A 26,760-nucleotide genomic window follows, 5' to 3' on the forward strand; every position below is an offset into this window, starting at 1 on the left:
CATGAGGGAAAGGGGAAACTGGTACACAAGGCTATGGCTAGTGAATGCAAGTCAATTAAAGCAGACACATTGGGCGATATACACACACATACAAACATACAATATTAATTGTTCTTAGACAAAATCTAAAACTACATTTGTAAGTTGATGTGTTTTACAGTCCTTGATCTGACTGAAAACTGCAGGGGTCCAGGATATGTGCTACATTTGTGTGTGTGTGTGTGTGTGTGTGTGTGTGTGTGTGTGTGTGTGTTCTTAGAGGTGAGTTATGCAAGCAAGTGGTGGGGTTGGTTATTGAAGCGGTACTGTCAGCGCATACTGGTGTGTGAATTGGTCTTATCATCTTGCTGGCTCTGGTAGCTTGAAGGATCAAAGGTAGTTTGGGTCAGTGGTCTGGTTTAGTGACCATGCAGGAGATGAAGGGTTCCTCATCTGATCCTTTCTGTTTGCAGGATGTTGTTTAGATGGTCTGGTCAGTGAAAAGTTTGGAAATCTCACTTATGTGATGAAAGAGCTGGCCTGTTGTTTGAGGGTTGTACTGTCTGCATTTGAAACATGCAGGGACTTCCTCCTACAGTGTGAACATAATCCAGGCAGCAATTATGTTTGCCAACGTAATTGAGAAAACAGGTATATAAATGTAATTTCTAGGAGACAGGGTTTCTATATGGGGAGTTACTGTATTCTGAAGCTGAGTGACTGTTTTCACACAGCGATTATAAATTGTTAATTTATATCTAGCCTTCAGAATTGAACCCTACAATGTGTACAACTAACAATGATAGTACATAGTGCTCCAGCTAGCAGGAACCAAGTATCCTGTCCAGAGGGAGGGGGGTGAGGTGGGGCTGTTTACCTGGCAGTAAGATACTAAGAGAAAAATACAGAGAACATTTTTTTCTTTCCAAATTAACACAGAATGCATCAAATCTAAAAAATTAAGGAGCTAAATGCCTGCACAAGTTTAATTAGCAGGACACCCTTCCTGTACAGTGTGACATCTGAAGAAAGGATTCTCTTGAAATTCAGCCTCTTATGTGCATGTTTCAATGTGTTTTTACCTTTTAGTTTCTCACTGTTTTGATGAGTCAGGATGACATCATTTCTCCTCTTACTAACAACTCTTACTATATCTCAATCTTTTCTTTTCTAGCACCCATCATGGGTCAGATACCTGTCCCTCTCGATGCCACTGTCGGAGGGTCCGTCCTGATTCCCTGTTCACTACCAGTGAATTCAACAAGCATCATATGGTTTTACTGGCAGGAGGATGGGTCTGAAAAAGTTTTGTTCCACTGGGACAAAAGTGGGGAAACACAACCAGTAGCTGATGAATACAGGAACAGGTGTCAAGTCTCCAATACTGAGTTTAGTTCTGGAAATATTTCTATTAGACTTAACAATGTTAGTGTTGGAGATGACCAGAAAACATTCTGGGCCAATGTTGGTTTTGATTCTACAAAACAGCTTAAACATCAGTGCAAATCCTCTTTGCAGGTCTCAGGTATGGAATAGTAGTTTCTTGCTTTCAAACCAAAATCTATACACATCAAAATACTATAAATATCTCTAGTGTGTAAACCATCATGCTTTCTGACACACCCACAGCTGCCTACCAAGATCTTAACCTGACCATTAACAGCACATTAAACAGTGCAACCTGTACGGCACATGGAGGATACCCTAAACCTGAAGTGAAATGGACTGGTCAAAATAAATCCAGCGGTGAACAACTGAAACTGAAGGATGCTCAGACGTCCCATCAGCAGCATCCAACCAAGAAAACCTTCTCTGTCACAAGCACCGTCAGTGTGAAAGAGCTGCAGTCTGTAACCTGCCTCGTGTGTAACCCTCGCTCCAAACAGCAGATTAAGAAAACCGCAGTGATTGATGCTCCTGGTGAGTGATACAGATAAAGATAAATAAAGATAATAAGATGCTTCCCTGATGGTATTGCATTATGGATAAGAATCTAAACATCTAAAGTGCCTAAAACTTTTGAACAGTACTGTAATTCTAGTAAACACAATTCACCATTAATAAACTATAATTAAACTTACTTGAATTAAACTATAAGCAGTTTCAGTTGTTTGATTTCTGTATTACATAAGTAACTGAAGATTTGGGCAGCTTGTGGAATATTTAGTTGTGATAATACATAGCAAGCAATTAGTACATCTATCTATCTATCTATCTATCTATCTATCTATCTATCTATCTATCTATCTATCTATCTATCTAATTAACATCAACATGATGTAAATGAGTCAGATTTAGCCAAAAGGCAAATTTTCAGCTGCAGTCCCTGGACAGGTTGATGTTAAACATTAAAAGAAACAAAGAAGACAAACAAAAAGCAGATATTGACGTGTTCAAAGATGTGTTTTTATTATTGCAACATGTTAAAATGATTTGTTACTCTGTTATGTCTCCTAATTTACAGGTGAGGAGCTGCTGAGTGCAATAGGTCTATCAATTGGAGTTGTTGCTGCCATATTATTTCTATTTCTTGTGTATTTTGTCTATAGAAAATGTGAGTAACTTCAGTTTATTCTCTATTGTGATTGTTATTTGCTATCTTTTTGTTGCTGGATATAAAGATATCATCAACTTGTGAAAAACCATGAACTCAAATACCACACAGACACCTTGTGTACAAAACAGTTTATGTGCAGATGTACCCACCTTCTGATTCTATCCACAAGAATATCCTGTATTCATACTGTCAGTGGTATTGAGCAAAAACATACAACAGTTCGATATAACAAAACAATCAGAGCTGAGTGGTCCACTAAATAGCTTCTTCTGAGCTTTCAACCGCATCTCACATCAGCTAACTGAGTTTGCTCAGGTGTCCTCCAGTGATTGGTCATCACATGTCAATCTTCGGTCATGTGACTCTATCTCCTAGAAATGACGTTTCTACACTACTAAACTTTTTCCAGTAATGCTGCCATGCTGAACATAATCTCTGCCTGGATTATGTTCACAGAACATCTGAAGATTGAAGTTACATTTAAATACTGCACAACAGGTGTAAACGTTCACATCCTGACTGCTGCGTGTGCTTCAGTTTAGGCAACAAAAGCACTTTGTTTAAGATTAAGGAAAGATCTTAGTTTTGGTTAAATGTTATCGGGGGCATATTCTGCTTTTTGTGATTTGCTGACATTTATATTCTGTTATGATGTTGGATGTTGGTCAAAATTCCAAAACTTGAGGTGAACACATGTAAAAGTGCTCCCTGTGAGACAAAACCCAGGTTTCAGCTGCCCTGGACGCTTCGTTTGCAAAGTTTTTTTTTAACTTTCCAGGTGAGATGATGTCAGCTTATATGGTAGTGTACAAATAATGACCTAAATAGTGTAGGTAACATCCATACGGCGCACAAAAAAAGAAGTCTCTCTTCCTGTCAGTGGTTCACATTAACCTGATGGCAAATTCAAAACATACTCATCTCCTACATGAACTGTGTCAAACCTTTACATCATGTGATATCATTTAGAGAGGTGTAAAACATCAATAGACCCACAGCTATTTTGTTGTGCCCTCATGACTGAAACATTTCCCTTTAATTCCAGGTCAAGATTCAAACCAGAGGCTTCAGCCAGTAGAGAACGATGAAGACTCAGCTGACAGAAATGCTCCTGTTGCCTCACCAGAAGGTGATGTTTCTGAGGACGTTTTACTAGATAATCAAGCTATATCTAGCTGTGTGAGCTGCTACTGATAGAGAAGAGAAAACAAACCTATTAAGTGACAGCAAAGAAGATTCAGATGAAACAAAATCCACAGAAAGTGACAAAGACAAATGAATCAGATCTGGGATCAGAGCTGGTGCAGACAGGGAGGCAACAACAGAAGTTAAAGGGTTATGGCAGGAAACTGCTAACACCTACAGTATGTGCAAAGATTTTCCTTCATACATCAGAGTGGAGAGAAGTTTAAACAGATGTGTTGTGTTTGTGTCCCACTCTATGTCCCTAATTACAAAAAGAGTGAAACACATGAACTATCCCTCCCTGCTTAATAGACGGGTTTATGAGGAATGTCACGAGTGTTAAAGGGGGCATATTCTGCTTTTTGTGATTTTCTAACATTCATGTACTGTTATGATGTTGGATGTTAAAAATGGTCAAAGTTCCAAAACTTGAGGTGAACATATGTAAAAATGCTCCCTGTGAGACAAAACCCAGGTTTCAGCTGCCCTGGACGCTTCGTTTGCAAAGTTTTTTTTAACTTTCCAGGTGAGATGATGTCAGCTTGTTGAGCATGTCCATAAACAGCCGTCCGTTCTGTAATCTTTGTTGTTGAGGTCGTTGGTGTTGTTGAAAGTCATATTCTGGATCAGATTCAGGCTCGAATATGATGTTGATGTTGTCTGTTTCTATTATCATGTGACTGAAGTTCCACTCTTAGGACAGATGGTGAGATGCAGTTAAAAGCTCTAAATAGTCAGTGGACCTTTTGAGCTGAGATTATTTGTTACACATACTGTTCCTAAAGGTCAAGAATGAACTTGAATGCTCAAATTTAACAGGTCTGCTTACAGTGGTACGAATGTGTTTATTACTACTGTAGCTCTAAGAACATACCATCATGTTGAAGACTTGACCACAAAAGGAAATTTAATGTCATCACCTCTCTGCTGTTGGTGTGACACCCCCAACACTGTAGTCATAACCAGAATCAGATTTACAGCTCTTAGAAGAAACTATCTCATCCCTGTAAATGACATTATTCATAAAAGTATCAAAGTGGCTTAAAAATAAATTAAAACAGAAGTTAAATATGTATCGTATATGGTAGTGTACAAAGAATGGACTAAATCAATACTGCACAAAAAAACATGTCTCATTGATCTCATAATATCATCTAGAGAGATGTAAAACATCAATAGACCCACAGCTATTTTGTTGTGCCCTCATGACTGAAACATTTACCTTTAATTCCAGGTCAAGAATCACAAGAGGCGTGTCTGCAAGCAGTAAACCAAGAAGACTCAGCAGCCGGTGGATTCTAGCTGGCAAAAATGCTCCTATTGCTTCTTCCAACTCATCAGAAGGTGATGTTTCTGGGGGCAAAGTTTTACTAAACCATCAAGCTGTGTCTAGCCATTTCTCTGTGAAGCGGGATGCAGACGATGCTTCCAATAAGGACACCACTGCTGCTGCTGCTACTGCTGATACAGAAGAGAAAACAAAGCTATTAAGTGACAGCAAAGAAGATTCAGATGAAACAAAATCCACAGAAAGTGACAAAGACAAATGAATCAGATCTGGGATCAGAGCTGGTGCAGACAGGGAGGCAACAACAGAAGTTAAAGGGTTATGGCAGGAAACTGCTAACACCTACAGTATGTGCAAAGATTTTCCTTCATACATCAGAGTGGAGAGAAGTTTAAACAGATGTGTGTTGTGCTTTTGTCCCGCTCTATGTCCCTAATTACAGAAAGAGTGAAACACATGAACTATCCCTCCCTGCTTAATAGACGGGTTTATGAGGAATGTCACGAGTGTTAAAGGGGGCATATTCTGCTTTTTGTGATTTTCTAACATTCATGTACTGTTATGATGTTGGATGTTATGATCAAAGTTCCAAAACTTGAGTTGAACATATGTAAAAATGCTCCCTGTGAGACAAAACCCAGGTTTCAGCTGCCCTGGACGCTTCGTTTGCAAAGTTTTTTTTTTAACTTTCCAGGTGAGATGATGTCAGCTTGTTGAGCATGTCCATCAACAGCCGTCCGTTCTGTAATCTTTGTTGTTGAGGTCGTTGGTGTTGTTGAAAGTCATATTCTGGATCAGATTCAGGCTCGAATATGATGTTGATGTTGTCTGTTTCTGTTATCATGTGACTGAAGTTCCACTCTTAGAACAGATGGTGAGATGCAGTTAAAAGCTCTAAATAGTCAGTGGACCTTTTGAGCTGAGATTATTTGTTACACATACTGTTCCTAAAGGTCAAGAATGAACTTGAATGCTCAAATTTAACAGGTCTGCTTACAGTGGTACGAATGTGTTTATTACTACTGTAGCTCTAAGAACATACCATCATGTTGAAGGCTTGACCTCAAAAGGAAATTTAATGTCATCACCTCTCTGCTGTTGGTGTCACACCCCCCACATGGGTAGAATATATATACCCATATACCAAACCTCAGGTTTTGTAATTGTGATGAATACCACTAAATATACAGCATGACCCATATACTATAAATAAAACACAGAAAGCATTCTCACACTCTGCTCTCCCCAGACAGTGATTTAATAATTTACACTGGGCCATTTCACCTTGTAAATGTACCTTTACTTGCTTCTCTGATCACAAATCTAATTACCACCTTGGTTGTCCTTGCCAAGGTTGGCCCTGCTGAAATATAGAGTTTTTCAGGGTGTATATTAATTATTTACAGCTACTACAGTAGTCACTTGTGTACCTGGCTGACCTGGCCAGGCTGTAAGATTTCAGTTGCTCTGGGTGAGCCATAACTCACAACATCTCCATTTGGAGTCTGGCCACTATTTTGTAAAGGTGGGTGTGGGGATACTTGTGAGGACTGCCTCTCACCCTGGGCAACTCAGGAAAAGTAGAGAGTCCAGCCTCTCTTCAGGAGTTTGGTTCCAGAGCCGGTGCTGTGTGTAGAGGTGAGCCCAACTATATCTAGCCACACGCTCCTTCTAGTTCCCACTAGAAGGAGCATGTGGCTCCTCCTAGTGGTCAGTTTAATAAGCCAAGTATGCAGCATACAAAGACTGTGTCTTGGTGTTTGTTCACATAAATGCAACATAGAAAAATAAAAACAGAACAAAAGTGAAGTAATATAAATAATGAAATCAAGTATTAAAATTGAATTAAAAATTTAATCTGTTATCTATTATCTACTATTATTTAAATAGAATAATAATTGAGAAATGGGATATAAAACTTGAAATGAAATATTGACTGTACAAAGGAAATGTGAGAGAAAAAATGTGACATACAATAAATAAATGATGTAACAGTGGAGGCTGAATGCAATGCACAATGTAAAGTCCAGTTTGATGACATATATGAAAGTGACATGTTATGCATTAGAGTGACTGGTGGGCGTTGTGCAGCTGATGTTATGCTATTATACTTTTTCCTGTTGCCACATTGGTACGAGAGTGAAGAGATCACAGGCGGGTTCAGAGGAATAAGGAGGAGGACAGTAGAGAGGAGAGGAGGAAGTGAAACATTGTTGTCTAAACATGTACAGCAAGAGACCTGACCTTATACACATTTAAATACAGTTAAAAAGAGAAAAATATGATAAAATTGAATAAAACAGCAGAATAAAAGTTACAGTGCAGCATGAGATATGAATCAGAAACTCCAAGTTTGAGTTAATAAAAGTCAGCAGCAAACAGAAAAGTGTCACGAATATGGACAATATAATTATCTCGTCACGGTGTGTCTGTCACTCAGTATTTTTACTTTCATTTTAAAGTTTCTATCTGTGTGACGACATATTGTAAAAATATCTGAATGGAGTTAAACATGTTCTTACAAGCTTGAGTGAGACATGTGATAAACTGCAGGCTTGATGCAAAGTAGTGACGTCTCTGTGTGCAACAGGTAACACAACAAGATGATCTTTGTTTGTTTGTGAAGAGCCCTGGTCTTCATGAGAGAGGGTGTATAAGTGTCCTGGAGGCTTGTTTTGCTCCCAACACAACAACCAACCTGCAAATTGTCTCACACACCCAGTATGACCATTTGTCTTTGACCTTTATTTGATTCTGGTGGAGATACAGTAGGCATGATAAACACTGGTCCAGTAGGTTTGTGTGCCAACTTTCTTTATCCTCCATGAAAAACACATCAGTCTGAACGTGGTGCAGGCAGCCGCTGGGTCTTTATTTTGGTTTTCCTGTTCACTTGTAACACTCTCTTTTACATTTTGCTTGAGGCACTAGATTTTGATCATATCTACACATGCTGAATGAACATGTTATCCCAGCTGATGCTTTTGATAAGGTAATATTCACTCTGGGTGTGTGTGTGTGTGTGTGTGTGTGTGTGTGTGTGTGTGTGTGAGTTTGCATCCTGCTTGCCATGAAGAACCTCTAAATGTGACGATGTTGTGAGCTTAATCCCTAAATGATCTCTGCTGGAAAAATGGAAAATATATGGTTGTACAAAAAAAAGAGGAGGATCATGTTACTGAATCTAAATATTCATCAATTCTTTGATGACAAGTTATGTTTGTATGGTTGTGACAGTTGGTTCAAATATTTTACATGTGGGTATTTTACACATGCTTTCTAGAGGAGCAGTGTAATCCATTTAGACAAACAAGCCTAACTCACATTTCACTTCTGTGTGAAAACAAAGCAAAATGTATTGTGTTTTTAGACAATTGTGTCAAAACAACTGAGAAAACCTGGAAGTGATTGGGAAAAATGTTATGAATGTAAAAGCAATGTTGCCAGACAGTGATAATTCATATCACATAGTATGATCTTCCTGTCTTGCCACTGCTCCCTTTGTACATTTAGCTGAGGGAGACTTATCAGTCTCAACTGAGACAACTCTCTCTAGTCTGCTGCAGCACCTTCGGCCTTTATTTACCTTCAGAGTGAGTTTACTGCCTGTATCCCAGACTGGATCCTGCTGCCTGCTATACCTCATGTCACTGAGACAATAAAATTGACCTTGACCTCGTGATACCTCGTCAACAAACACAAGAGAACAGATCAGTGTTTTGTTAAATTCACTATGAGAGAGCCAGAGGCAGCCGGCCACCTGGAGCAGCAGATGTGCATGTTTGTATGAATGACAGACAAAATCTTAGAGGATACATGACATCTCCTGTATCATCACTTTCAGCTCCTGCCTTCCACATAACATACATCAGTTAATGAACGGACATGACAATATTGCTTTGAATCTCATGTACCTGGCGCTTCTTAAATTGGTCTTGAGTTAATTTAAATTATTTCTATTCATTTAAGCAGTTCAGAGTGTAAAATGTATTTTACTAACATATGATTTGTATGATGTGATGTATCTGATGTTGACTGTCATGCAAGCTGAAGACAAAAACAACAAAGATGGAGAATAAAGATGTTTTGAATATGATTTTTGTACTGTAACTATTAATATCAGTTTACAGGACTGTCATGACTCAGAATGGCTGATATAGCAGTGTTCAACTTTTTCTGCATGTTGTAATAACTCACAATTTTTACACATTGTGCAAGAACAAAAATACTGATAAATCAAATTAATTCATTATATCGCCCAGATCTAGTACCCTATTGTAAAGTGTTACGTTTTAAATTCACATTACATAATATTATTGATCTGATAATGCAAGCTCTTATTCAAAGTAAATTGCATTCGTGTGTGTGTGTGTGTGTGTGCGCGTGCGCCTTTGCGTGACCTGAATTGTGAGTTATAGCCAATCAGATAGCAAAGGAGGGAGGGGCCACTGGGCTGCTGCAGATAGTTTCACACTCACTCACTTTTTTTAACAGCAGAGGTGAACTTGCCAAGTGGAGTAAACAGCTGCTCGTGTGTGTGTGTGAAGTATTTTGATTGGTAAGTGTCGTCTCATTTCTTAACAGTTGCACTTACATAATGAACTTGAATGAATTGGGATTAATAAGTGACAACACTGAAGGAAACAGCTGCAAAAAGAAAAATATTCATGTTTTGAAATAAGTATGATCTTGGCACTCTGCATATTATGTGTCAAAAAACAGTCTGCCTCATAATGAAGTAATGAAACTGGTAATGTGTTTTCACAGTATGACATAACTATAAGAAAGTATTAATCATAGATCACCAAAGGATCTTTTATCTTTGTTTTCCAGTACAGACATGTCGTCTTCAAGCCTTGTGATTGTACTTCTTTGTGGTAAGGAATTTGTTCACTCATTGATTCATTGACAGCACTATAAAAGGGAAGTGATGGTTTTACTGGTTCAGATCGTAGCAACAAATATGCATCTGAAATGAAACGTCATTCCCGGGATAATTTGTTTACAGACAGACAGAGTTCAGAGTGGCAGAGACTCATTACTAACACAAGTAGGTGATCCAGAACAAGAAGAATTCCTTCAATCAGTTCAATTGCTTTTTCTTTAAATTTAGCGTTTTTCAGACTCTCAGCCTCCTCTAATTAAATGAAACAACTGTAGAGCCCTGTAACATACAAGTGATAAATATATCAGTTATTTACAATACGAACCGTACATACTCAGTGGCGTCTGCCTTTCACAGAACTTCCCCTGCGGGACTGAAAACGTGATCCCTGTTAGTCTTTGGAGTCATTTCTAAATAAACCAACGTAACCTAACTCTTCCTGATGAAGGAAGTGCAGCGATTTGGCTCTGATGTTTTTTTCCACCAGCCTTATTCTTTAAAAAGAGCATTGTTTTACATTAAAGTGTTATGTCAACGTGAACAGTTTTACCTCATCATGAAGATGATCAATGCAAGATAAAACATAATATTGATCTGGGTGGTGGAGGTCATACAGAATATATTGGTTTATGTTTGTGGAGAAAACATGTTTTCGTCAATAGGATGGAAAGGTATACAGCTGCAATTTTTTTTAAATTAATTTTTTAAAATTGAGATATGATTGTTTTGATGATGATGAAAAACCAAAAATATTTCCACCATAAAACCAAATATTTCCAACTGATCTCCACCAGCCTCCTACTGATACCTGGATGCTCATATTAACATGAAATACAATAAAAATAAAAATAAAAAACAGCCATCTGTTCTTTGGCTACTCTGCATATTGTTGCTATCTAGTGAAAACAATATTTCTCCATATTTGGTGATTTTACATTTTTCCGATAAACATGGTGGTCAAAGGATAGATTCACAGTTTTTCACGTCTGTCTTAAACCAAAAGTCAGGTGCCCAAATGAACACTGAAACACTAATATGATATAATATAATAATTGAGTTTGCTGAATCTAGTGGATATCTTCCATCCACCCCGACCTCTGCAGCCAATGAGATATATAAATGGGGACTGCAAATAGGGGACTGCCAATTGGGATGAAGGCCTATTATTCTGAAACCCCAATAGTCCGAAAAACGTTGCATTGGACTGAAAGCCCATTAGTCTGACGACCCATTGCTCTTAAAATACACACTCTGGGGTTGGAGTTCAGTGACTCCCGGCTTAACTGCTTTCCAGACTATTAACATATTGTTCAATTTAATATAACACAACATGTAAATCATAAGGTATGACTTTGTATGGGTCCCAAAGAAAGATTTCTCATTTCGGTTGATATTTAACTTTAACAGCTCTTCTGTGAACTAAGTTAAATAAAGTAAAGTAAGATGTGTAACGTTACTCTTTGACATTCTGAAACACCTCCAGTCAACTCAGCACTTCTGTGCAATTTTTATAATGTGATTTTATGAAATTGTTAAATTGTTTTGTTGTTATGACCTGGCTCAAGTGGCTACAACAAAAGGTTAACACACCATGTCAGTGTTCAACAAAAGATAATTTATTAAATCGAACTAAACAAATTCACTAAATATTTAGAGTATCGGGTGTGGAAATCAGTGGTATCATTAGAGTATGTGATGCATGAGTGAAGAATGCAGGTGTGTGAATGCTGTAAAGTGCATGAAAGCAAAACAAACCGGTGCCTGTAGGGAGAGAGGACAAAGAGCTGCAGCAACAAGGCAGCCGAGAGTCCGAGAGTCTAAGAGAGACTGTAGCCGTGGCTTAAGGAACGTCAGTGTACCAGGCTCAGGTGCACTGAGTCAAGGTAATTAGTCACCTTCAGGAAAGAGACACCAATCAGAGTTCATACAAACTCCCAGATGACAACAGGGGTCATCACAGTTTATTTTTGGAGCAGTGGGCTTTTGTTTTCGGGATAACGGGCTGTTGGACTATGAGCTTTCAGTCTAATGAATAGAGCTGTGTGACCACTGAGCCTAGTTTACATTGTTAATTTTTAATTGACATTGTGGGTGTATGTGTAGCTTTGTATTTTGTATTTTGTATTTTGTATGGTGTGTTCTCTGTGTTTTTTTTGTTTTGTTTTGTTTTGTTTTTTGCTTTGTACTGTTTGTTGTGCTGTTGTATGTTTTGATTGTAGTGGACCACAGATGCAAATTAGCTTCAAGCTAACTCTGGTGCAGTGCATCATTGTGCTTAATACTGCACACTGTCCTGACATTTTTAACTATTGGAGTTTCGAAATAGTTGGCTGTTGGACCAGTGGTATGACACCTTGCTGTAGAATTTGTGCACACAAATAGTTTTATGATTTTATGGGGGAATTATGAATTATCATTGCATGCTTCAAATATGAAATTATTTGTCCAGCAACATACCTCACATAAGAGTAGGTATAATAATAGGGAAATAGTCTTTCTTGTTGGCCACACAAGAGATGTCAATTAGAATGATGGATGTTATTGATCTTAATTATGATTTTGCAAGGGTATAGGTCGTTTAAGGTTAAGTGACTGAGATGCAAACACAAGAAAAGACCAACAAGTTCATTTTTAGTTACATACTTTGTATTATTGATTATTAATTTGTCTTATTTATTGGGACCATGTACAGTGTTAAACATAAATGTTACCATTTGACGTACTGTACCAGAGTTAGCTTATAGCTCATTTTCATCCGCAGTCCCTTCGGCAGGTCACAATTAACATATAACAGCACAATAACAAACAGTACAACAAGTACTAAACATTACAACATTTTACAAACAAGACATGAGGGAAAGGGGAAACTGGTACACAAGGCTATGGCTAGTGAATGAATGATGCAGAGTTAACTATTTAGGGCCTGAGCCCAAAGGGCGAAGACCCTATTGTTTTTCGTGTGTTTGTTTCTTTCTTCTTTCTTGTTACGCCACTTTAACTCTAAATTTGACCCCCTAAACATGCTCAAAAACTCACCAAATTTGGCACGCACATCAGGTCTGGTGAAAAATTTGATAAAATGTAAAAATTAACCCCCAAAGTGCCAAAATGTGCTCGAGAGCGCCACCTATGTATCTAAAACGGCCGCCACGGCCCGTAGGAATGTCGTAGAGAGATAGAACCAAAACTCAATTATTCGTCTCATCAAGACCTACAAATCATACGCTGACACCCCTGACCTAAATCCAACAGGAAGTCTGCAATGTCAATTTCAAAATACGATTTTTTGCCAATTTTGGACCTTGAATAAACGCTACCTCCTCCTAGGGCGTTAATGGTATCGGCTTCAAACTTTAATACATGACTTATCACACTGTGTTGAGCAAAAGTTATTAAAAACTTTGTAATAACTCGAACGGTTTAGATTTAGTAAGCCCTGAAAGTTGGAGTGCGACATTACACCTTACAATGTAAACCAATGGGGAGGCAATCTCTGGGCATGGACTTTGTGCCAAAAGTAAACATCTACTGCCTGTGACAGAAGCCCTTGGACTGCACCACACTCCACTTACTTAGTGTTTCTACATATCTGACAGCAGTGTTCAATCCTTACTTTTTTTCAAGGAGTACATGTGCTCTTAAATGAAAGAAAGTAGGAGCATACATATAACTTTAGGAGCACACTGAAAAATGTTCAAGTAACAGTTTCTTAAAAGAAAACAATTCATTACATACATATTTACAATTTATCACATACATATTTAAACTCTGTGTGTGTGTGTGTGTATGTAAGTTAACGCTCCGCTGCCCTTACATGCGTCGCCACTTCCTGTATCTTCGTTTCAACTTTCAATCCCTCTAGAATTCATTTGTTAACTTTGTTGATTTTGCTAAGTTTAATAAACAATGTTATATCTTTAAAGAGAAGTTCTTTTGTCATTATTGTGTGTAACATATTGTGAAAAGTGGCTGATTGAAGGAGTCAGAGCTCGAATTCACCCTTCTTTGTTCATCCTTGAATGTTGATATCTCTCAGATATTAACATTCTAGGTGAACTCCCATTTATGAGACTACCTTGTTTGGTTATTGGTCCCGGTTTCCGGGTGGTGCCCCGTATTTGTTAGTTCATATTAATAATTCTATTAATTGTTATAATTAGTTAATTATCTTTGATAATTGATAATTATTGCAAATAATCAACTGTGTTCCTCACAGATCCTACAGTTGGTGCCCGAATTATTGATTAAGGTTAACAATATTTTGATTTCATAATTCATAATTATCTGTGATAAACAGAGGGGTGGGCTCACAGAGAGAAACTGGTTAGTATTGTGTGTCAAAAGACTCTCACACTGATCATCTCCAAAAGTTTTCTTGGTTCCCAGAAGCTTAGGTGACTGCACCGCAGCCCCATGTGCGCAAGGGCGCGAAGGCCCGTTCAACACTGCTTGCAGCTTTAATTTGTAGTTGGTATTAGAGACAGATGAGATGACTGTTACCTGAGAAACAGAAAGTCAAATCAACAGCACAACAGCTTAGTTCTGCCAGTTGAAGTTACAAAGTATAAAAGCACCAGGGTTTAAGCAAGTTGAAGGTTTTGTAGGAGTACTTGCTGTCTGTGGTGGCTTCTATAAAGAAGAGTTCGATGTGCTGGGGTGAGAAGCTGGATTCTGGATCTTGTAATGATGAATAAGTCGGCCTGTCCACTGACAGGCAGATTCAACTCTTAAATGCTGTTACTGTTTTAATCAAAACTGAAATTTAACAATTGCATGATTCATAATTTTGCATTTTTGATAGTAGCTTTAGCATTTTGAGAGAAAAGAAGCAGAATGGTACTAAACTACGAAATGATGTTAGTTCATGGGGGAATTGTTGGGTCTCTGTCAATTAAAGAGTACGGTCTTGACCTGCTCTATGTGAAAAGTGCCTTGAGATGACTTTTGTTGTGATATGGCGCTATATATATAAAAATTGATTGATTGATTGATTGATAGAATATGGAATTATGTAAGTTGTACATTTCTTGGTTTAAAGGCAGTAGAATAAAAGTATAATTAAAGCAGACATATTGGGCGATATACACACATATAAACATACAATATTAATTGTTCTTAGACAAAATCTAAAACTACATTTGTAAGTTGATGTGTTTTACAGTCCTTGATCTGACTGAAAACTGCAGGGGACCAGGCTATGTGCTACATTTGTGTGTGAGTGTGTGTGTGTGTGTGTGTGTGTTCTTAGAGGTGAGTTATGCAAGCAAGTGGTGGGGTTGGTTATAAGTGGTACTGTCAGCGCACACTGGTGTGTGAATTGGTCTTATCATCTTGCTGGCTCTGGTAGCTTGAAGGATCAAAGGTAGTTTGGGTCAGTGGTCTGGTTTAGTGACCATGCAGGAGATGAAGGGTTCCTCATCTGATCCTTTCTGTTTGCAGGATGTTGTTTAGATGGTCTGGTCAGTGAAAAGTTTGGAAATCTCACTTATGTGATGAAAGAGCTGGCCTGTTGTTTGAGGGTTTACTGTCTGCATTCAAAACATGCAGGGACTTCCTCCTACAGTGTGAACATAATCCAGGCAGCAATTATGTTTGCCAACGTAATTGAGAGAACAGGTATATAAATGTAATTTCTAGGAGACAGGGTTTCTATATGGGGAGTTACTGTATTCTGAAGCTGAGTGACTGTTTTCACACTGCGATTATAAGTTGTTAATTTATATCTAGCCTTCCGAATTGAACCCTACAATGTGTACAACTAACAATGATAATACATAGTGCTCCAGCTAGCAGGAACCAAGTATCCTGTCCAGAAGGAGGCAGGTGGCGGGGGGGTATTTACCTGGCACTAACATACTAAGAGAAAAATACAGAGAACAGTTTTTTCTTTCCAAATGAACACAGAATGCATCAAATCTAAAAAAATTAAGGAGCTAAATGCCTGCACAAGTTTAATTAGAAGGACACCCTTCCTGTACAGTATGACATCTGAAGAAAGGATTCTCTTGAAATTCAGCCTCTTATGTGCATGTTTCAATGTGTTTTTACCTTTGAGTTTCTCACTGTTTTGATGAGTCAGGATGACATCATTTCTCCTCTTACTAACAACTCTTACTATATCTCAATCTTTTCTTTTCTAGCACCCATCATGGGTCAGATATCTGCACTTCTCAATGCCACTGTCGGAGGGTCCGTCCTGATTCCCTGTTCACTACCAGTGAATTCAACAAGCATCAAATGGTTTTACTGGCAGGAGGATGGGTCTGAAAAACTTTTGTTCCACTGGGACAAAAGTGGGGAAACACAACCAGTAGCTGATGAATACAGAAACAGGTGTCAAGTTTTCAATACTGAGTTTAGTTCTGGAAATATTTCTATTAAACTTAACAATGTTAGTGTTGGAGATGACCAGAAAACATTCTGGGCCTTTATTCGTTTTGATTCTACAAAACCGCTTGACCATCAGTGCAAATCCTCTTTGCGGGTCTCAGGTATGGAATAGTAGTTTCTTGCTTTCAAACCAAAATCTATACACATCAAAATACTATAAATATCTCTAGTGTGTAAACCATCATGCTTTCTGACACACCCACAGCTGCCTACCAAGATCTTGTCCTGACCATTAACAGCACATTAAACAGTGCAACCTGTACGGCACATGGAGGATACCCTGAACCTAAAGTGAAATGGACTGGTCAAAATAAATCCAGCGGTGAACAACTGAAACTGAAGGATGCTCAGACGTCCCATCAGCAGCATCCAACCAAGAAAACCTTCTCTGTCACAAGCACCGTCAGTGTCAAAGAGCTGCAGTCTGTAACCTGCCTCGTGTATAACCCTCGCTCCAAACAGCAGATTAAGAACACTGCAGTGATTGATGCTCCTGGTGAGTGATACAGATACAGATAAATAAAGATAATAAGATGCTTCCATGATGGTACTGCATTATGGATAAGAATCTAAACATCTAAAGTGCCTAAAACTTTTGCACAGTACTGTAATTCTAGTAAACACAATTCACCATTAATAAACTATAATGAAACTTACTTGAATTAAACTATAAGCAGTTTCAGTTGTTTGATTTCTGTATTACATAAGTAACTGAAGATTTGGGCAGCTTGTGGAATATTCAGTTGTGGTAATACATAGCACGCAATTAGTACATTTATTTATTTTATTAATTTATTTATTTATCAGGGGCAACAAACATTTATTAACATCAACATGATGTAAATGAGTCAGATTTAGCCAAAAGGCAAATTTTCAGCTGCAGTCCCTGGACAGGTTGATGTTAAACATTAAAAGAAACAAAGAAGACAAACAAAAAGCAGATATTGACGTGTTCAAAGATGTGTTTATATTATTGCAACATGTTAAAATAATTTGTTACTCTGTTATGTCTCCTAATTTACAGGTGAGGCCCATCTGAGGGATCATTCTACAATAGTTGTATCAATTGGAGTCATTGCTGCCATATTATTTCTATTTCTTGTGTATTTTGTCTATAGAAAATGTGAGTAACTTCAATTTATTCTCTATTGTGATTGTTATTTGCTATCTTTTTGTTGCTGGATATAAAGATATCATCAACTTGTGAAAAACCATGAACTCAAATACCACACAGACACCTTGTGTACAAAACAGTTTATGTGCAGATGTACCCATCTTCTGAGCCTATCCACAAGAATATCCTGTATTCATACTGTCAGTGGTATTGAGCAAAAACATACAACAGTTCGATATAACAAAACAATCAAAGCTGAGTGGTCCACTAAATAGCTTCTTCTGAGCTTTCAACCACATCTCACATCAGCTAACTGAGTTTGCTCAGGTGTCCTTCAGTGATTGGTCATCACATGTCAATCTTCGGTCATGTGACTCTATCTCCTAGAAATGACGTTTCTACACTACTAAACTTTTTCCAGTAATGCTGCCATGCTGAACATAATCTCTGCCTGGATTATGTTCACAGAACATTTAAAGATTGAAGTTACATTTAAATACTGCACAACAGGTGTAAACGTTCACATCCTGACTGCTGCGTGTGCTTCAGTTTAGGCAACAAAATCACTTTGTTTAAGATTAAGGAAAGATCTTAGTGTTGGTTAAATGTTATCGGGGGCATATTCTGCTTTTTGTGATTTGCTGACATTTATATTCTGTTATGATGTTGGATGTTGGTCAAAGTTCCAAAACTTGAGTTGAACATATGTAAAAATGCTCCCTGTGAGACAAAACCCAGGTTTCAGCTGCCCTGGACGCTTCGTTTGCAAAGTTTTTTTTTAACTTTCCAGGTGAGATGATGTCAGCTTATATGGTAGTGTACAAATAATGACCTAAATAGTGTAGGTAGCATCCATACGGCACACAAAAAAAGAAGTCTCTCTTCCTGTGAGTGGTTCACATTAACCTGATGGCAAATTCAAAACATACTCATCTCCTACATGAACTGTGTCAAACCTTTACATCATGTGATATCATCTAGAGAGGTGTAAAACATCAATAGACCCACAGCTATTTTGTTGTGCCCTCATGACTGAAACATTTACCTTTAATTCCAGGTCAAGATTCAAACCAGAGGCCTCAGCAAGCAGTAAACCAAGATGACTTAGCAGCCAATGAAGTTCCAGCTGACGGCAATGCTCCTCATGCTCCTTCCAACTCATCAGAAGGTGATGTTTCTGAGGACATTTTACTAGAAAATCAAGCTGGATCTTGCCATGTGAGGCGGGATCCTGCTTCAGGCAGTGCTTTCAATAAGGACACCACTGCTGCTGCTTTTACTGCTGATAGAGAAGAGAAAACAAACCTATTAAGTGACAGCAAAGAAGATTCAGATGAAACAAAATCCACAGAAAGTGACAAAGACAAATGAATCAGATCTGGGATCAGAGCTGGTGCAGGCAGGGAGGCAACAACAGAAGTTAAAGGGTTATGGCAGGAAACTGCTAACACCTACAGTATGTGCAAAGATTTTCCTTCATACATCAGAGTGGAGAGAAGTTTAAATAGATGTGTGTTGTGTTTGTGTCCCACTCTATGTCCCTAATTACAAAAAGAGTGAAACACATGAACTATCCCTCCCTGCTTAATAGACGGGTTTATGAGGAATGTCACGAGTGTTAAAGGGGGCATATTCTGCTTTTTGTGATTTTCTAACATTCATGTACTGTTATGATGTTGGATGTTAAAAATGGTCAAAGTTCCAAAACTTGAGGTGAACATATGTAAAAATGCTCCCTGTGAGACAAAACCCAGGTTTCAGCTGCCCTGGACGCTTTGTTTGCAAAGTTTTTTTTAACTTTCCAGGTGAGATGATGTCAGCTTGTTGAGCATGTCCATAAACAGCCGTCCGTTCTGTAATCTTTGTTGTTGAGGTCGTTGGTGTTGTCGACACTCATATTCTGGATCAGATTCAGGCTCGAATATGATGTTGATGTTGTCTGTTTCTATTATCATGTGACTGAAGTTCCACTCTTAGGACAGATGGTGAGATGCAGTTAAAAGCTCTAAATAGTCAGTGGACCTTTTGAGCTGAGATTATTTGTTACACATACTGTTCCTAAAGGTCAAGAATGAACTTTAATACTCAAATTTAACAGGTCTGCTTACAGTGGTAAGAATGTGTTTATTACTACTGCAGCACTAAGAACATACCATCATGTTGAAGGCTTGACCACAAAAGGAAATTTAATGTCATCACCTCTCTGCTGTTGGTGTGACACCCCCCACACTGTAGTCATAACCAGAATCAGATTTACAGCTCTTAGAAGAAACTATCTCATCCCTGTAAATGACATTATTCATAAAAGTATCAAAGTTCCCACTAGAAGGAGCGTGTGGCTCCTCCTAGTGGTCAGTTTAATAAGCCAAGTATGCAGCATACAAAGACTGTGTCTTGGTGTTTGTTCACATAAATGCAACATAGAAAAATAAAAACAGAACAAAAGTAAAGTAATATAAATAATGAAATAAAGTAATAAAATTGAATTAAAATTTTTTAATCTGTTATCTATTATCTACTATTATTTAAATAGAATAATAATTGAGAAATGGGATATAAAACTTGAAATGAAATATTGACTGCAAAGAAAATGTGAGAGAAAAAATGTGACATACAATAAATAAATGATGTAACAGTGGAGGCTGAATGCAATGCACAATGTAAAGTCCAGTTTGATGACATATATGAAAGTGACATGTTATGCATTAGAGTGACTGGTGGGCGTTGTGCAGCTGATGTTATGCAATTATACTTTTTCCTGTTGCCACATTGGTACGAGAGTGAAGAGATCACAGGCGGGTTCAAAGGAATAAGGAGGAGGACAGTAGAGAGGAGAGGAGGAAGTGAAACATTGTTGTCTAAACACGTACAGCAAGAGACCTGACCTTATACACATTTAAATACAGTTAAAAAGAGAAAAATATGATAAAATTGAATAAAACAGCAGAATAAAAGTTACAGTGCAGCATGAGATATGAATCAGAAACTCCAAGTTTGAGTTAATAAAAGTCAGCAGCAAACAGAAAAGTGTCACGAATATGGACAATATAATTATCTCATCACGGTGTGTCTGTTACTCAGTATTTTTACTTTCATTTTAAAGTTTCTATCTGTGTGACGACATATTGTAAAAATATCTGAATGGAGTTAAACATGTTCTTACAAGCTTGAGTGAGACATGTGATAAACTGCAGGCTTGATGCAAAGTAGTGACGTCTCTGTGTGCAACAGGTAACACAACAAGATGATCTTTGTTTGCATGAATAGCACAACAGTTTTAATACCAAAGAGCAAACAGTGTTTCTGGTTAAGTTTTGCATCTTCACCAAATGAAACGTACAAAACAAAACATCCATGTCTGAGTCAAGAGTATAAACATGAGCTGAAATACAAAAACTACAGTACTACAGCTGCAACAACCCGTTTATTGATTAATTACTAGAAAAATAATCTGCAAAAGTTTTAAAAGGATTAATCGTTTAAGCCATTTTTAATAAAAAATGCAGAATCTTCTCTTGTTCCATCTTCTCTAATGTGAGCATGTAGCTGCATGTGAGCGGCTTTACTGGCTTTTACATGGTAGTAAATAGAAAATCTTTGCTTTTTGAGCTTCATTTTTTTATATTTTCTGACATTTTATAGACAAAGTGATTTATCGACTAATCAACAAATTTATATGCAGATTAACTGATGATGAAAATAATCATTAGTTGCAGCCCTAGTATGTACAACCCCGACTAGATGCTACATGTTCGTAGCAGGGAAAACTGGGGCCCATGCAGGGAAACAGCCAATATATGTGATAGACCCTTCATCTGGATAAGGGAAAAACTCCCCAAAAAACCCTTTAATGGGGGAAAAAATTGAAGAAACCTCATGAAGAGCAACAGAGGAAGATCCCTCTTCCATGACAGACAGACATGCAAAAAGATGATGTGTGTACTTGATGTTGTATGACTTTTTGCCTTGGATTTTGCCTCTCAGGCCACATGCTCCATGCATCCTGACAGGAAGAGAGCTGAAGACTATTTTGAGGGATTAAAAATTGCTCCTCTGCCCTGAAGTGGGTTGGACTGCCTGGGTGCAGGACTGGAAAATGGATATAATAAAAGGAACTATTTTCATGTTATTTTCGTTGTAAAATGAGTTGAGCAAGACATGTAAAAGAGAACAGAGACTGCATAGGCAACACCGATTCTGCCCTCTTGTCCTGACTGCACAACAAACACTTCCACATTTGTGTCAGTAATCTCCCAGCAAGGACGTCTGGCAGTTTATGTCCTATAGTTTCTTTTTCAAGGCTGCACTCTGTGAAGAGCCCTGGTCTTCATGAGAGAGGGTGTATAAGTGTCATGGAGGCTTGTTTTGCTCCCAACACAACAACCAACCTGCAAATTCTCTCACATACCCAGTGTGACTATTTGTCTTTGACCTTTATTTGATTCTGGTGAAGATACAGTAGGCATGATAAACACTGGTCCAGTAGGTTTGTGTTTGTGTTTTTCATCCTCCATGAAAAACCAGTCAGTCACAACAAAGTGGTGCAGGCATCTATATATGAACTTTTATTTTCACTCCTTGCATGTAAATGTGTTTCAGAAGTGATAGCTGAGGAGCTGCACCTGTAACCTGAAAATGACCAGTGGATGAAGTATTCAGATCCTTTACTTAAGTAAAAGTACCAATACAGCGATGTCAAAATACTCCATTACAAGTAAAAGTCCTACATGATAAATCTTACTTCAGCAACGCTACACAAGTATTAACAGCAAAATATAGTTAAAGTAACAGTAAAAGTACATAAGTATTATGAGCTTGATGTAGTTAAAGTATTGCAGTAAAAGTACATAAGTATTATGAGCTTGATGTAGTTAAAGTATTGCAGTAAAAGTACATAAGTATTATGAGCTTGATGTAGTTAAAGTATTGCAGTAAAAGTAGTGGTTTGGTCCCTCTGACTGATATATTATTATATATGACATCATTAGATTATTAATAGTGAAGCATCAGTGTTAGAGCAGCATGTTACTGTTGTAGCTGCTGGAGGTGGAGCTAGTTTACACTACTTTATATACAGTTAGCTAGTTTAATCCAGTGGTTCCCAACCTAGGGGTCGGGCCCCTCCAAAGGGTCAGCAGATAAATCTGAGGGGTCGTGAGATGATTAATGGGAGAGGAAAGAAGAAAAAACAAAGTTCTGATACACAAATCTGTTTTCAGTTTTTGACTTTTTCTCTCTTTGATTTTTGCTGAAATATTGGATCATTTGAACATTTATTGAAATGAAAGCATGTGAGAAGTTTAGAGGGAAAAATCACTATTTGGTGGAGCTGTTAACAACTCATAGACATGTGAAATGTGACCCCGACTACACACTGCTTTTTGTAAGACGTCAAAAGCCAAAAAGGTTGGAAACCACTGGTTTCATCTTTAACAATGTGTTGTATTTTAAAAGCTTGTTATATTATCCATTGTGTCAAATCTTCATCTGAAAAGTAACTAAAGCTGTCAAATAAATGTAGTGGAGTAGAAAGTACAATATTTCCCTCTGAAATGTAGAAAGTAGCATCACATGGAAATACTCAAGTAAAAGTACTTCAAACTGTACTTAAGTACAGTACTTGAGTAAATGTATTAAGTTACTTTCCTCCATTGAAAATGACATGAGAAAAGTCACAAAAACTGAGGAGGATCATGTTACTGAATCTAAATATTCATTACTTCTTTAATAACAATGGCAGATTACAGAGATTTATGAAAGTTATGTTTGTATGGTTGTGACAGTTGGTTCAAGTATTTTACATGTGGGTATTTTACACATGCTTTCTAGAAGAGCAGTTTAACCCATTTAGACAAACAAGCCTAACTCAGTGAACTGACATTTGAATTCTGTGTGACAACCTGCAAGTGATTGGGAAAAATGTTATGAATGTAAAAGCAATGTTGCCAGACAGCGATAATTCATATCACATAGTATGATCTTCCTGTCTTGCCGCTGCTCCCTTTGTACATTTAGCTGAGGGAGACTTATCAGTCTCAACTGAGACAACTCCCTCTAGTCTGCTGCAGCACCTTCGGCCTTTATTTACCTTCAGAGTGAGTTTACTGCCTGTATCCCAGACTGGATCCTGCTGCCTGCTATACCTCACGTCACTGAGACAATAAAAGTGACCTTGACCTCGTGATACCTCGTCAACAAACACAAACCGAGAGAACAGATCAGTGTTTTGTTAAATTCACTATGAGAGAGCCAGATGCAGCCGGCCACCTGGAGCAGCAGATGTGCATGTATGTATGAATGACAGACAAAATCTTAGAGGATACATGACATCTCCTGTATCATCACTTTCAGCTCCTGCCTTCCACATACCATACATCAGTTAATGAACGGACATGACAATATTGCTTTGAATCTCATGTACCTGGCACTTCTTAAATTGGTCTTGAGTTAATTTAAATTATTTCAAATCATTTTAAGCAGTTCAGAGTGTAAAATGTATTTTACTAACATATCTGATGTTGACTGTCATGCAAGCTGAAGACAAAAACAACAGTGGACAATAAAGTTGTTTTGATTTGGATTTTTGTACTGTAACTATTAATATCAGTTTACAGGACTGTCATGACTCAGAATGGCTGATATAGCAGTGTTCAACTTCTTGTGCATGTTGTAATAACTCACAATTTTTACACATTGTGCAAGAACAAAAATTCTGATAAATTAATTCATTATATCGCCCAGATCTAGTACCCTATTGTAAAGTGTTACTATGTTTTAAAGTCACATTACATGACAGAATTGATCTGATAATGAGAGCTCTTATTCAGAGTAAATTGCAGAAAGCATTCAAGTGTGTGTGTGTGTGTGTGTGTGTGCGTGTGCCTCTGCATGACCTGATTTGTGAGTTACACCCAATCGGATGGCAAAAAGGAAGGAGGAGCCACTGGGCTGCTGCAAGTAGTTTCACTATCTCTCACTTTTTTTTAACAGTAGAGGTGAACTTGACAAGTGGAGGAACAGCTGCTCGAGTGTGTGTGTGTGAAGTATTTCTGGTAAGTGTCGTCTCATTTCTTAACAGTTGCACTTACATAATGAACTTGAATGAATTGGGATTAATAAGTGACAACACTGAAGGAAACAGCTGGAATGAAGTATCTTAAATTCTTCACTCAGAAGAATTTTCATGTTTTGAAATAAGTATGATCTTGTCTCTTTTTGCATATTATGTGTCAAAAAACATTTAGTCTGACTGATAATAAAACTTAATGAATATATGAAGTAATTAAACTGGTAATCTGTTTTTGTCACAATATGACACCAAAAGATCTTTTATCTTTGTTTTCCAGTACAGACATGTCTTCTTCAAGCCTGTTGATTTTACTTCTGTGTGGTAAGTTCACTCACTGAATCATTTGAAAGCACAGCATAAAAGGGAAATAGCAGTTTTACCACTACTTATCTTACCAAATGATGTGTCAAAACAGTGATCATTTGTATAGAGGCAGAGGTCAGTGTCATGGAGACTCAGACAACACAGGTCATCCACAACAAGAATTCCTTCAATCAATTTAATTTCTTTTTCTTTAAATTTAGCATTTTTCAGACTCTCAGCCTCCTCTAATTAAATGAAACACCTAAAGGGATAAGTCTTGAGATTTTCTATATTTTTCTTATTGTCAACAAATCTCACATGCAGAGTCAAACTCACCGTACTTAAAAGTATTGTGTGCATATCCAAAGCCTGATATATCTTATTCCTCTGTGTGGTCAGTGAGTCACATGTCACAGTGGTTGACATTCACTCTAAAGATTACGGTCATGTTAGTTTGTTTAGAAACATCTCAAAAGAATAATAGAGTTGCAAAGTTGGAGGGATTGTTGGTTCCAGCAGTGTTTCCCCCATCCTGTATTCTCATTTTCTTTAAAAGACATTGTCAATATTACTAAACATAGAAACACAGGACTCTCCCAGATAATGTAATGATCCTACAGGTTTATATTACAACCACTAGCTTCAACTATTTCAGCTTTGTTTCTGAAAAATAACATTTTGTCCGTGATTTTTGACATGGCATGATAGCTAAGAATACTACAATACCCATGAGCTTCGGCTGCTGTTGCTATGGAGAAGAAGCTGTGAACATGAATCAGAGTATAATGAATTGAAAATGCTTTATCGCTGAAGTTGTAAACATTATGATGACCTAACTGGAAGAGTTTAATGCCGATCCAAGCCGTAGAAGTGCTCCAAGTGTGAGTCGTGTAACATTCTCTATGGGAAAAATGAATAGGAGGGGAACCCGAAATAGCTCCTCCCACTTCGCAGCTCTATAACAGCGATCATTTTCTTAGTCTGAAGAGAGTAGTTCAGTGTAAGGCGCCACAGCGGCCAAAACAGCCACAGTTGAAACGCACTACCCCCATTCAAATGAATGGGAGGACTGGTGTTTTCGCTGCACCGCCTGATTTGGTCTGAATACGGCCTAAGACAGACGCCACTGAGCATGTGCAGGAACACGGTTCCATATTCAGTTTTGCTGCCTTGTTGTGCTACATATTACAACCTCTTGACTTTACACTGAAGTTCTTTGAGAAATTTACAATATCTGCGTCTGATCAATATGACAAGTATAAATATAGCACAATGAAAAATCTTCAAGTAACACAGATTTTAACTCAGAGATGGGCTGCAGTTTATCTTTCACACCAAGTCATTACTGTGTCTTACTGCTGGCTATCACCTGCTGCTGTTTCTGCTGTGTGTGTGTGTGTGTGTGTGTGTGTGTGTGTGTGTGTGTGTGTGTGTGTGTGTGTGTGCTCAGGTCTTTGGTCTCTATTCAAATTTAAATACATCAGGCAAGATCAGAATACAGATGTTGCCTGATGCAGAGCACCATTTATCCAAGGGGAGTTATCAGTGAAAGAACAGGAACTGAACTATCATTCACCTTTTTATGATAGACCACAGTCATTCATTAATCAGGAACAGTCTTCATTGTGTTTTAAAGTAGAGCTGCAACAATTAATCGATTAGATGATTGACAGAAAACTAAATAGCAACTATTTTGACAATCAAATAATTGTTTTAGCAAATTTTTTTAAGTAAAAATTCCAAACATTTGCTAGTTATTAGGGGTGGGACAAAAAAAAAATCCATATTGCAACATATCGCAATATTTCCACTCGCCACTACCAGAGCGCCTCCTTATGGAGGAGCTGAACAGACTGGTTACGGTCAGATAGACGCAATTGTAGGTGACAACAAAGAAGAAACGCAAACAAAATCACCCAACCATGAGCTGTCAGACTCTCCGTGTTCATGCTGGAAACACAGAGAGTCCGCTGGAGCTTTGACTGTCACT

At 37.9% G+C, this 26,760-nt stretch overlaps 2 protein-coding genes and 1 long non-coding RNA gene across 9 annotated transcripts in view; all 3 read left to right on the plus strand.

Moving 5' to 3' along the window:
- The window catches only part of LOC121906862 (butyrophilin subfamily 3 member A2-like), a 115,260-nt gene that overhangs the window by 24,453 nt on the left and 64,047 nt on the right, over positions 1-26,760 (plus strand). For 3 of the 7 annotated variants that reach the window (XM_042426044.1, XM_042426045.1, XM_042426046.1), the window contains 2 exons: positions 24,389-24,450; positions 24,745-24,788. The exons of the other annotated variants lie outside the window; for them this stretch is intronic. In XM_042426044.1, coding sequence (XP_042281978.1) covers positions 24,752-24,788 — 37 coding nt within the window. In that variant the 5' untranslated portion in view covers positions 24,389-24,450; positions 24,745-24,751. The remainder of the gene's footprint in view (positions 1-24,388; positions 24,451-24,744; positions 24,789-26,760) is intronic. 7 annotated transcript variants of the gene reach the window in all.
- Positions 231-20,019, plus strand: LOC121906864 (T-lymphocyte activation antigen CD80-like). Its single transcript, XM_042426050.1, has 4 exons — positions 231-1,504; positions 16,490-16,780; positions 17,309-17,407; positions 18,456-20,019. The coding sequence occupies exons 1-4, from the start codon at positions 1,084-1,086 to the stop codon at positions 18,767-18,769; spliced, it is 1,125 nt and encodes a 374-aa protein (XP_042281984.1). The 5' UTR covers positions 231-1,083; the 3' UTR covers positions 18,770-20,019.
- On the plus strand, positions 1,868-3,681 carry LOC121906869. The gene is made up of 3 exons (XR_006098754.1): positions 1,868-1,899; positions 2,444-2,533; positions 3,582-3,681. It is a non-coding gene; the product is annotated as an uncharacterized LOC121906869 (long non-coding RNA).

This window comes from Thunnus maccoyii, chromosome 11 (assembly GCF_910596095.1).
Source record: "Thunnus maccoyii chromosome 11, fThuMac1.1, whole genome shotgun sequence".
Taxonomy (NCBI): Eukaryota; Metazoa; Chordata; class Actinopteri; order Scombriformes; family Scombridae; genus Thunnus; species Thunnus maccoyii.